Below are 12,044 nucleotides of genomic sequence, written 5' to 3' on the forward strand. Positions count from 1 at the left end.
CTAAATAAGTACGTTGATTCCTAGTAAATTTCTACTTAACATACAATAACTGTCTTTTTACATTTAGCATATAAGATACAATAAGAAAGCACTTCACGGAAGAAGGTTCTCTCTTTATCTATGAATAAATTCATTATGAACCCACATAAGCATGATAGTAACAATCAATTAATGTCTCACATGTAGTCCTCTCCTTAAATCTCACTTGTGTAGCATCTGAGAAGCTTAGCCTATGGTGTTTGGTTATTTTCATGGTGCTACTTGCTTGGAGTAACAAATCAAATACTATTTCTGGTGCTGGACCCTGCTTTGGTTTTTGAGTCTCTGATTTTTTACAGCCCACCCTTTGACCCCTAAAAGAACTCTAGAGATTCAGCTAATTCTTGTCAGCAGTGAGTGTGGGGACTGGGAAGCAGATAAGCCTTTCCATTTTTTTCTAATCAAGCCTGGCTCTTTCCTCATTCGTGGCCAGTGTATATGCTGTGGGAGAAATCCTCCACAGGAAAGGGAGGAAGTAATTATGGTTGGCATGAAGTTGTGGTAAAAGGAAATTGGGGGACATGTGAATGTTATAGGCAAGACTGAACTCTTATTCTTAGGCCTGTTTCAGAAAGGTGAAGGTCTCTAGCCTGCTCAACTGTCCATGAAGGGTTTAGAAATTGGCTGGGCACATTGTCTTTCTAGGTTCTAAATGTTTTCTTGCTTAGGGTTCATATTCCAAAAGCTACGCTTTATGTATAGAGCACCTGGGAGAAGAGTGATAGAAGGACATAGGGCCAACCCAAGTGTCTGAGTTAAATACCCGTAAACTGTCTCTGAGTGCCGTGCTTGAACGGGCCCGAGGCATGGTGTCCTCATTCAGCAGCTGAGCTCTGTCCCCCTGGGGTATAAGTAGGGAGAGGGTAGACTATGCAGGTTCAGGAGTAGACTATGAACAAGGGTCTGCATGGAAATGTCCAAGAAGTTAGACTGCAGTTTTCAGAAAATCAAGCAGAGTTGTAGGTGAAACAGAACTGTCTCCCTCTTTTCTCCCTTCACTCATGAGTCCTGTAAGGCAGGATGGAGAGGACTTGAGTGTTCACAGGTTACCTGTCTTAGCTCAGAGTGATGAGTTACAGAAGAAAGGGTGCTGCAGAAGTAGAAAGAGCTATATAGAAGAATAAGGATTTTGCCACAGTAGACTCTATGACCTAATGACAAGAGTGATAGCTGCTGATGGCAAAGGTAGCCCACAACATGGTACCCTATGTCACATTAATCCTCTGCTTCAGGAAGGGTCTTATTATTTATGACTTATAGACAACCAATATTCAGGGATGCTACATGACTTATTTAGGGCCACATTACAGCAAGTGAAGGAACCCTGATTGAAAGATGGGTGAACCCCAACCCCAAGTTTGTGCCTTTGATCACTCTAATTTGGGGACACCAGAGTATGTAAGTACATATGTATGTATGTATGTATGTATGCATGTATGTATGTGTATATGTATTTTGAACAAAGTCTCACTACATTTTCCAGGCTGGTCTCAAATTCCTGTGTTTAAGCAGCATTCCTGCTTCAGCCTCCTAAGTAGCAGGACCTATAGGCATGTGTCCTCACACTTGTCTCAGATGATGGATTTAATAAAAAGCTCTGGACTTTAAGGGAGGGACAGCACAGACATCATGGTAGTGACGGATTTTGGCAACTTCAGGGAACAACCTCCCTTGCTTCCTAGGGCTTTGAGACTTAGTAGTGACTTGATGTCTCTTCTTCTTGGTTGTGGACCACCACAGGCATAACGGCATATATCATTTCCTCCCCTAAGCCTCATTTGTATTCTCTGGTTTAATTTCTGGGAGTCTTCCCAATTTCCATGTCCTCTGTGTTCCTGGTGGCTCCAAGGCTCCCTATTGTATTACTAGAAGGCAATGACTAGAGATGGTAAAATTTCCCCTTATAAAATGAGTTGGGACAAACAACTGTCCAGTTTCTATTTGACGATTTGACTCTTAATTAACAGAGGGATTCTGGGATCACATTAGTGCTATCAAATGAGCTTTCTAGGTGGTTGGGGAGGGGAGTTGTTACAGATTCTTCAGGTCATATTGCTTTAGCCTCCTGAGGACCACCTGGGGGATTGCACACATCAGCTGTTCTTAGTTTACAAATGGGCCATTTGAGAATAAGGGAGCAAAGTGACTCGCCCAGTGCTATTCAGTTCATCAGTAACTGAACTCTAGCTTGCCCCCAGGCTCCTGGCACCAGCTCAGTTTTCTCATTATCCTCATATCATACCATCTCCCTCAGACATGCATAAGTGCTGGATCACTTCCTGTATGGGAAGCACAGAGGTCCAGCACTCATCCAGCTGTGTTTTGAGTTCACAAATAGAACAGATGAGAGAAAGGTCAGATGAGAGCAAACCCTTGTCTCTGGAGATGCAGAGTTGAAGTCTGGACCTGCATTTCACCGCCCAGAAAATGTTCTGTGGCTGAATCATCTTGCCCTCCACAGTCATGTGGGATGTTGATTGCAGGAATAATCAGGACCTTTAAGCCAATATTAACCTAATTGTGGAATGATAGATAGCAGACACAAGCATATGGTGAATCAGTACTGTACTTCTGCTTGTGCCCAGGGTTCTGCATTGAGCCCAGTTAGCCAAATTCATCTCTTGCAGACATTTGTAACAATTGCAGCTGCTGCTCACTGCCCAGGATGGAGGCTTAATGATGTTCACAAACTCTGAAACCCTAAGAGTGGTAATGAGCCTGGCACAGCTGGAAACCAGGTGGCAACCAGTCAGGCATAGGGTGTCATTCACTGCCTCCTGCCTGTCCTGTCTGAAGCACAGAAAGGGGCAGCTTTTAAGAGATACCATTGACCACAATAGGTTTGGAATGACTGCCTCCCCAGGGTACTTTCCTAAACACACTTCCAGTTCATCTGGGCACTTTCTTCCCCACATTCTTTGGCAAAGAAATATACTCGACCTCATAAACAGAACTACAGTTTCTTGCAGTCAAGTAGAGGAAGGTCATAGATCAAATGGCTTATGGAAGTCTTGGGGCTGGCTAGCAGACAAGCCAGGGTCAAAACAGTTTATTTCAAACCTTGGGCAAGTTTTAACTGCAGCTGCCCATCAGGTCACACTGCTCACTCTAAAGTCTGAGTCTGCTAAGCCCCCAAGTTGGAGCATAGCAGGTGAGCATGTGGTCTGTGTGTCCAAGTGCCTGGCTGGTGCGGCTTTTCAGGGCGTGCGGTCTAGGCCATGTGACCACGAGGCTTCCTGCAAGTGGTTCCGACTCCAGTGTTTACCTCCTAGTGTAGTTCCCTAGAAATACTTATGCCTTCCAGACTCCCTTTTTGTAGGACCAACCACCACTCCCTCAAAGCTCATTACTTAGAGGGATAAGGTTGTCAATGAAGAATAGGACCTGGAGAATTGGAGGGATCAGGCCAGTTTTATTTCCTCCTTCCTGTGCCCAGTGGCACTTACACAGTCCCAAGAGTCTTGGAATTTACCCTTTCTTCCACTGACAGTTCTGTGAGCTATGCTAGAATCAAGACCCTTTGAGGTCTTGAGAGCCGTTGGTGATGGATGACTCATAGCCTATCCAGGCCTCTCTTGCCCAGGAGGAGTTGTTGCCGGTGGCTGCTGTTTCAGTGAAATAGGCCTAAACTAGGAATTAGGAGATTTTGGGTGGGATCCTTCCCCGATGTTTACTTCCCAAGTAACAGGAGACAATCATCCCCCCAACTTTTCCCCTTGCCAGATTTTTACAATAATTTACTTGCCAGAGGTCAGGATAATGAGAGAGAGAGAGAAAGAGAAAGAGAGAGAGAGAGAGAATGGGAAAGTGTTCTATATGCTAAAAATTGCTGATGGAAAATAAAGTGATGTCATTTTTATGACTGCTATTGAGGACTGCTCTCAGAGGAGCCCGAGGCTGCAGAGAAACAGGGTGAAAGAGAAAAGCCTGAGTTAAAGTCAAGCTCTTATCAGCTCCTGACACACACAGAGTTGCATCCTCAGTGGATGAAGGAGCCCTTGACTCAATGTCACATGACAAAGCCATGAAGAATGCTCTGGTGGCTCCCTACCCTTGTTCCTTCTTTACTTTTATCCCCAGATTCTGGCCCACTTCCTGCCCACCAACTCACGGACTATAGTTTCCACTGCCAAGGGAACACCCCACTTCGGAACATATGTCACTCCTGAGCTCGCCTGCCTGCCCACCACTACATGCCTATTTTCTAATTTCCAGCTGACATTTCCCTTACTGAAATAAATGAATCTGCTCCAGAGGAGGCCCTGCTCAGATTAAGCTGCTGTCAGAGCTCCATGCACCAAACAAATTGTTGCCCACAGCCTACTCTCTACAATGCATTTCAATGGGGGCCAGTAGGAGGAGCCAAGAGGTCCTAGATGAGCTTTCAACATTCATGTCAGAAGGGAGGGAAAGTGAGGGGCAGCATGGTCACCTGGAGCCCTGGTGCTTAAGGAAACTAGAACAGGAAAGCAACTGGAACAAGGCCCCTGAAGCAGAAACACCCTGGGAAGGCATCTTGGGGGCATTTTTCCACAGAAGGAAAGATGCCTGGGAAAGCCCCAGAGTAGGAAGTACAGAAACTCTCCATTCTGAAGCTCACAGGGACAAAGGCCAGCAGGAAGGACTCACTGCTCAGCGATGATGTATTCCCCTGGGAGGGGTGTGCAGGGTACTCCGGCCACCTGCACGTGGTGAGCGATCTCAGAGAAGTCCAAGCCCAGGTTCACGCCATGGATGGTCACACGAGTCCCTCCTTCAGGTGGTCCTGATACTGTCAAAATCTGTAGGAGGGAGATAGGGTTATCCACAAGAATAGAACGAGGGTCCTTTCTATCCTCAAAAGCAGGGTGCTTAGGAACTATGATGAAACTCCTAGAATATGAGTGTCTTCTCTTCTTTTCATCTTTTGAAGAATACTATATCATCTTTTATTTTATACTACTTCCTTCAATCAATCACCCATCCATCCATCCACCCATCCAGCCACCTACCCATCCACCCACCCATGCACCCATTCATCCAACCATTAAAAAAAAAAAAACTGATGAGAAAGAATTCTGAACTCTTAAGAACATCACTGATTTATGTGCATCTCAAATTCACGAGCTGCCTGACTGTACTAAGTTACATAATCTCTATGAACTTCAGTTCTTTTTCTTCAAAGAAAGTATTATCATGTCTACTAAGCTTGAGTGAGCATAGACACACCAGAGTTAGTTCTTGAAGCTCTGTGTGCACTAGTAGGCTTTCCACCTATGACACTGTTATTAGTGCTACTTCTGTCCTGGACCCTGTAGGATACAAAGGTGAATACACTACATATTTTCCCTCAAGGAACTTAGAGTCAAAAGAAAGAAAGAGATAACCAAGACTCAATAATAATTCTAGTTTAGAGTCTGCAATGGTCAGAAAGATACAGGGAAAGCATCCGGGACTTGGAGAAAGTAGGGATTAGATGTAGCTGAAGGGAAACACCATAGGCCTACACTGCTTATTATTGTACTGAAAAAAAAAATCTCACAACACATGTTAGCACCAAGAAGTGACTTTAGATTTTACAAACCTTTTCTGGCTTCCTGATAACAAGGATCATCATTTATTTGTTCATTCTTAAATTCAGTTGCCAAATGCTGACTGTCTCATTTTGCTTTAACCCAAAAGGAAACGAGTGACAGAATCAGGATGGCAAAGTATAAGCTTATCAGAAATACAGCAAATCCCATGAATAAGTCCATGTAGCAAGTAATTATTTAATTGTGACCCTGAGTGAATTCAGTTCTAGAGAACAGAGGGATTCATAATTGCCAACTAGGGGTACAGGTGAGAGTGTCTCAGGTTACCTTATTCTAGTATTCTCATTTTATAGTGAGACTAATGAGAGCTAGAGATGTTAGGAATGGATCCAAAACCTCAGGCAGCTTATCACTGCATTTTAAGAAAGGCATGGCTTGTTTGAGACCAAGAATCTGTAAAGATCCCAGGGTGATGCCCCTGAGCCAGAGATACTGACTTTGTGTTCTTGGACACTGAACAGGATCCCCCTTAAGCCTGTATATGTCAGTTGTCTTAGGGGTTTTATTGCTGTGATGAAACACCATGACCCAAGCAAGCTGGGGAGGAAATGGTTTATTTTGCTCACAGTTCCATATAACAGTTCATCACCAAAAGAAGTGAGGGTAGGAACTCTAACAGGGCAGGAACATGGGTGCCAGGAGCTGATGCAGAGGCCATGGAGAGTTGTTTACTGACTTATCCACATGGCTTTCTTAGCCTGCTTTCTTACAGAACCCAGGACCACCTGCTGAGGAGTGGCACCATACACAGTGAGCTGGACCCTCACCCATCAATCACTAATTAAGAAAATGCCCTACCAGCCTGCCTACAAGTCCAATGTCACGGGAGTATTTTTTCAATTGAGGTTCCCTCTTTGATGACTTTAGCTTATGTCAAGTTGACATAAGACCATCCAACACAATTGAGCCCTGTTGAGGATGGCATAGCAATCAAGAGTGAGTCCAGGTGGAAAGGGGCACTTCTCCTCTGGTGATGGAGAGATACCCTGAGTTCTGTCACCCTGTCAGATGTGGAACCCGCAAGTGTAGTGTAGCCAGCAAGGAAAAGATGGAGTGTGGATGGAGATAGATCTTCCTCCCTCATTACTGGTGGCATGCTGATCAGATTTTGTCTCAGTGTTGTAGTTGCCAAGCCAGGATTCACTTGGCCTGCTGACTTCCCTTCCATTTCAGGAGACCTTCAATAGTGCTGCTTCCTGAGTCACCAATCTTGCCTTTAAGACCCTGAGAACACTATTCTGAGGACTCATTTTACCTAGGTCACTTTATCTGTAACTCTGATTCCTTTTTTTTTTTTTTTTTTGGAGTGAAATATCCCATCTTATAAATAAAACTAAATATATAAATCAAGGGAGATACTGCCAAGGAGACCCACAGGCATATCCATGTGTTGGAGGAGATGAGAGAAGAAAGAATGTGGAAGAGAAAAAGCTATCAGGAATAGGAAGCTTCTGTGGCTCTTCTGTCCTTGGGAATTTTAAAACACCCAAGAATAGTGTGCTCTGGGTGTTCTGCTTGATCCTGGCCTAGTTTTTCAGAGGCCAGGGATCCTGCCTTGGAAGATGGACCCTTGTCATGTGAGGTGGGGAAAAAAGCTGCTTTTATCTTTGTAGTAGTGCATCATTAGGAGAGAACATGCTTCTGGTTAGGTTGGATCCTTTTGAACTGGGATTCCCAGTGTTCCACCCACCTGCACCTCAACCTCAGCACCTGCATGGTAAGAATCCACCTACTCAACAGGTTGGACAGAACTGTGCTGGTTGGTTCCTTTCCTCCCACTTTTATTTTTTTTTTAAATTCTTTTGTTCACTGCAGTTAATTACAACCTTTCAGAAAAACCTGTGAAATGAAATATTTCTGGAAAACCTAAAAATATTCTTGTCTTGCAGGTAGCACATGAATACTCAGTGCCTCTGGAAGGTTTCACAGTACGGCTCTCCTGCTATTCAGTCACAACAGCAGTTTCTTCCAACATGGAGGGTCAGTTAGTCCCAGGCTACAGGCACTGGGCTGTGGGGTCAGTCTGTTGGCACAGAGTTGCTCAGAAGTGTAAGTCAGCATAAAGAAGACTCTTGGTAAATCATGAGCAAGTGTTATAATCTTGGATGAAGGTGTATGTCAAAATATGTGTGGGTCCAGCTAACAGCTGCTGGTGTGCAAACTGGTACCTTCCTAGATCATCAGACCATATCCCCAGGCTTGGAAACTGCTAGGGAACCCGGGTCTTAAGAGTCTTTTCTATGGGCCACATCTTATATTGTTATTACTTAGAATAGGTGGCCTAATACTTCAGAGTAAAGAACAACTAAGCATCACACATTCTTGGGCTTAAAGAAATGCATAGCTTATAGTTTTGATTAAAACAAAACTCATCTGTAAAAGTCTGAATTCTCAAAATATAAATGAGCTGGTGATCATCTGATTTGCAGGAGGATTCCCAAAGCCTCCCATACTGATGACTTCCAAATCTTTGTTGTCTGCTCACACTTCTTTCTTGAGCTCCATAGCCATATATCCAATTGCTACAGGACATCTCCATTTCCATCTACATGTCCATCAGGTGCCTCAAGTTTCATCTTATCAAAAATGAACTCTTAAGTTTTCTTTCTTCTAATCAAACCCAATTATCATTCCAGATTTTCCTTCAAGGTAAATGGGTCACTATGCTCCTGGTCAGAAATTTCATAAACATCTTCAACAGTTACTTTTTCTTCACCTGTCTTGTATAATGAATAAGGTCAAGGTCCTTTCAGTTCTCATTCTCATGTGGGAATAGATGTTAAGCAGGCTTTATCACCTCACTCACTCTAACCAAAAGGGTCTCCATGTTCATCCATATAAACCTCACAGCTGCCAAAAGTTCTAAGCCACTTGGTTCAGTGGTTGTGATAATTACTGAGGTAAAGTCTCTCTAGATTCTGGTCTAGGGCATGAACAAATGAGGGCATTTCTTCAGGTGTATCTTCCATTCTACAATATGGCCTCTGTGTCCTACCAGAGATTAGTGGTTCTTACACTAGATGCACTTTAAACATTTCTGTGTCGGGGCTGGAGAGATGGTTCATCTGATTAGTACTTTTATTGCTGTTGCAGAGGTTCAAAGTTTTATTCCTATTACCCACACTGGGTGGCATAACTTAACTGTAGCTCAGGGTATCTGACATCCTCTTATGTCCTCAATAGGTTCTTGCATAAACTCTCTCCTCTCTTGCTCTCTCTCTCTCTCTCTCTCTCCCTCCCTCCCTCCCTCTCTCCTTCTCTCTTTCCTTTTTCTCCTTTTTAACACATTTGCTTTTCCTAAGTTCAAAATTCAGAGAGAGAGTCAGGTTGGCATTGTGCTTAAAGCAACAGAAGAAAGCATTCTATAAAGCCCATCTACCAGAATCTTTCCATATGTCTGAGAAGAGCATGGTGGCCTGAGTCACAAGAACCTGGCATGCACATTCTCATTTTTCCCCAGAACCAACTGTACATGCTGCAGGAAGGAGGTTGTTGGAAAGATTTGGTCTTCAGAGAAAAAAAGAATAATACCCCTTCAAGACAACATTTCAAACCAGTCAGCTGGTGAGTCCCCAGAATCCTCCCCAGTGAGACTCTGTCCATAGAGTTTTTCTTAGAAGTAACATGAAATCGCAGGATGCCCATGACATCACTTCATAAAGCCTCAAGGTTATCGGTAGCTACATCTGGCCTTTATGTGTGGGACTATTGAGGCAAACTGCCTAAGTGTCCAGTGCTGCAAAAGCCCAGGAAAGGTCTTCCTGATCTAAGAGGAGCAGTGGAGCCTCAGAGGACAGTAGGAGGTAAGAGGGCAGTAAAATAACACTGAACATACTGGCACAGAATAAACTCAGACATGGCTATTGGGCTTATTTGCCAATACTGGCTTCCAGTGTCAGATGGCCTGTGTGCTAATGACTGCTCTGGGGTAAAGAAGTGAGACATCCCAGTACTCAGGCAGTATCTTCAGCAAGAAGAGAGCAGCAGACTCAGGTCTGGCAGACCTACATTTTGGGAAGCAGCTGCATACTCTTGAGCTATGTGACCTTGAACATACTCATCTAAAAACTGATAATCACACTTAATCTTGGAGGATGCCAAGATTAAGTTAGCTAACATTTAGAAAGCTCTAGCATGTTAGTTCAGAGCAGGTTATGACAATTGATAATTTCCTGCTCTGTGCTGCTCTACACAAAGGACTTGCAGAGGAGAAGAACAACATACATAGGGACCATTGGGGAGCTAAGAGATGGCATGGATTTTCCTACTGATCTGGAAGGAGAACTGAAGGATCAAGAAGTCCATAGCAGATGTTGAGTAACCAGGTGGAAAGAACACGTATGGTTGGCTGAAGAATACCTGGGAAGTTTCCTGCAGGTCAAGCTTGGCCAGAAAGTAGGTGGTGCTAGTCCAGGGCCTTCTAAATCTTGTATGAACACATACTCTGAGCTGGACAACATCCTTTAACTGACAACAAACTGGAAGGTACTATCCAACATGGTCCTCATTCTTCTCTCCTTCCTTTCTTGTCACCACTTCCTTCCCTGGTTATTAGCTATTTGAGGCAGGTACAGCTCCACACAATGAACTAAATGAATTCTTTCAGAAAAATAATTCTAAATGAGCTACTAGTGTCACACAGTTTGTTTGAGGTAAGTGTGTAGGTGTGTTGTGTTGTGTGTAGAGGGTCCAGGTAGAAAGGAAAGGAAATAAACTGAATAGATATTTAGGTGTTGACTAATTTTAGCACCATGCTCTTTATAATACACTGTTCTGTAGATAAGAAATCTATCTAAATTGTGCCCTGTGAACCTCAAGAGTGATAACTATAGAGGATAGGAAGATATTGCTGATATAGCTGAGTACTCATGAAAAAGTCTGAAGAGCTCTCCTTTATGTTCTATATTCACCCACCTAGATTTTCCTTCTCTGCCCATTCTTTAAACCCAGGACTTCCAAAATTCTGCAAATGAATGATGACAAATGCATGCTACATGAACAGCTCACAGCCATAGGCTGTGATGCTCATATTTGATGTGCTACCCACTGACAATCCTGCTCAGCTAAAATGCCTCCTGTTAGCTTTTCCTTGGTTTCCTTAGGCAGACTCAGCAGCCCCTTACCCTAGTTCCTTTCTGGCCTTGAGGACCAAAGACTATGGTCCCAAATGAAACATTCTATCCCAGGAAAGAGATGTCTGTGCTTTTTTTTTTTTTTTTTTAGCAGTCTAATATTTAGCATATTGCATGGCCCAAAACAACCGTCAGCGAATATTCCCAGTTCTCTGTTACTAGGAAATACTAGGCTGTACCAGACTCTAAAACAAACTGTGTTCTTTAAGTATGATTGCAAATAAGGGTGCCTATGTGTTGCCTGGGAGTGTGCTAGTGTGTTCCTACTGCAACCACTCAGAAATCCACCCAATATCCCCTCTTGTTTTAATTTAATATCATTTCTCATTTGATTATTTATTGAATTGAGAGCTGAGCAGATTTCTCCTCATAAAATATCTTTCAGAGACATTCCACAGAAATTATACCTCTTGGCCTTTGCTTCTATAGTGTTGTCTCTACCTCTGAAGGCAGTCTGGAAACTTTTGCTCACTGAGGACTCTTTGCTCTGGATCCTGGTGTTTCTGTCGTCCTCTGAGGCAGAGTGATCCATACCAGGGTGGGAATTAAGTGAGTGCCTGAGTAGTCAATGTGCAGTCAGGAGGGCCTATGATTACATCAACTCTCTGCTTGTCACACACACCCTTAATGAGGCTGGCTGTAGGCAGGGTTTAGCAGAAGGTAAACCTTGAGCATCTTTCTTCTGCTTTGTGTTGTTTTCCCCTTGAGTTTTTTTTTCTTCTTCTTCTTCTTCTCTATTTTAGAGACCTTTTGTTACAAGGTTCTCTCCTTCCTAAAGAATCTGTGTCTGTCTGTCTGTCTGTCTCTCTCTCTCTCTCTCTGTGTTCTTTTGGTCAGGCTCTCATGATATAACTCAGGCTGGCCTTGGACTTGTTGGAGATCCTCCTGCCTCAACCTCCTGCATACTAGTGTCACAGGCAGGTGCCACCATATTTACTCTATATTTGCATTTTAATGGGGCTTTAAGTTATCCTATCACTTTGTCTTAAGATGATTATTATCTAATTGTTGAGGGAAAAGGTAGCCCATGGTTTGCAGAATCTAAGGGAAACACTTTAAGGCTCAGTCTAGGGCAGTAAACTCTATCTAGATTCTCAAATATGAAGTGGCTTATCTAAGCCCTTGCCATGTTGCCTGTTGGTTAAAACATGTTAAGCCAGGATAATGGAAACAGCAGAGTGTAGGACATTGGCATGTCTTGGGCATAGCTCATGGGCTCACAGTAAATGACTAATGGGCGACATCTATCTATCTATCTATCTATCTATCTATCTATCTATCTATCTATCTATCTATCTAT

General features: G+C 43.4%; 1 protein-coding gene across 2 annotated transcripts in view; it reads right to left on the reverse strand.

The window, feature by feature from the left end:
• Positions 1-12,044, reverse strand: part of Plxna2 (plexin A2) — a 205,636-nt gene that overhangs the window by 27,871 nt on the left and 165,721 nt on the right. For both annotated transcript variants that reach the window (XM_055609140.1, XM_055609139.1), the window contains one exon: positions 4,669-4,820. In XM_055609140.1, coding sequence (XP_055465115.1) covers positions 4,669-4,820 — 152 coding nt within the window. The remainder of the gene's footprint in view (positions 1-4,668; positions 4,821-12,044) is intronic.

Source organism: Psammomys obesus, unplaced genomic scaffold (assembly GCF_907164565.1).
Source record: "Psammomys obesus unplaced genomic scaffold, mPsaObe1.curated_primary_1811, whole genome shotgun sequence".
Classification (NCBI taxonomy): domain Eukaryota; kingdom Metazoa; phylum Chordata; class Mammalia; order Rodentia; family Muridae; genus Psammomys; species Psammomys obesus.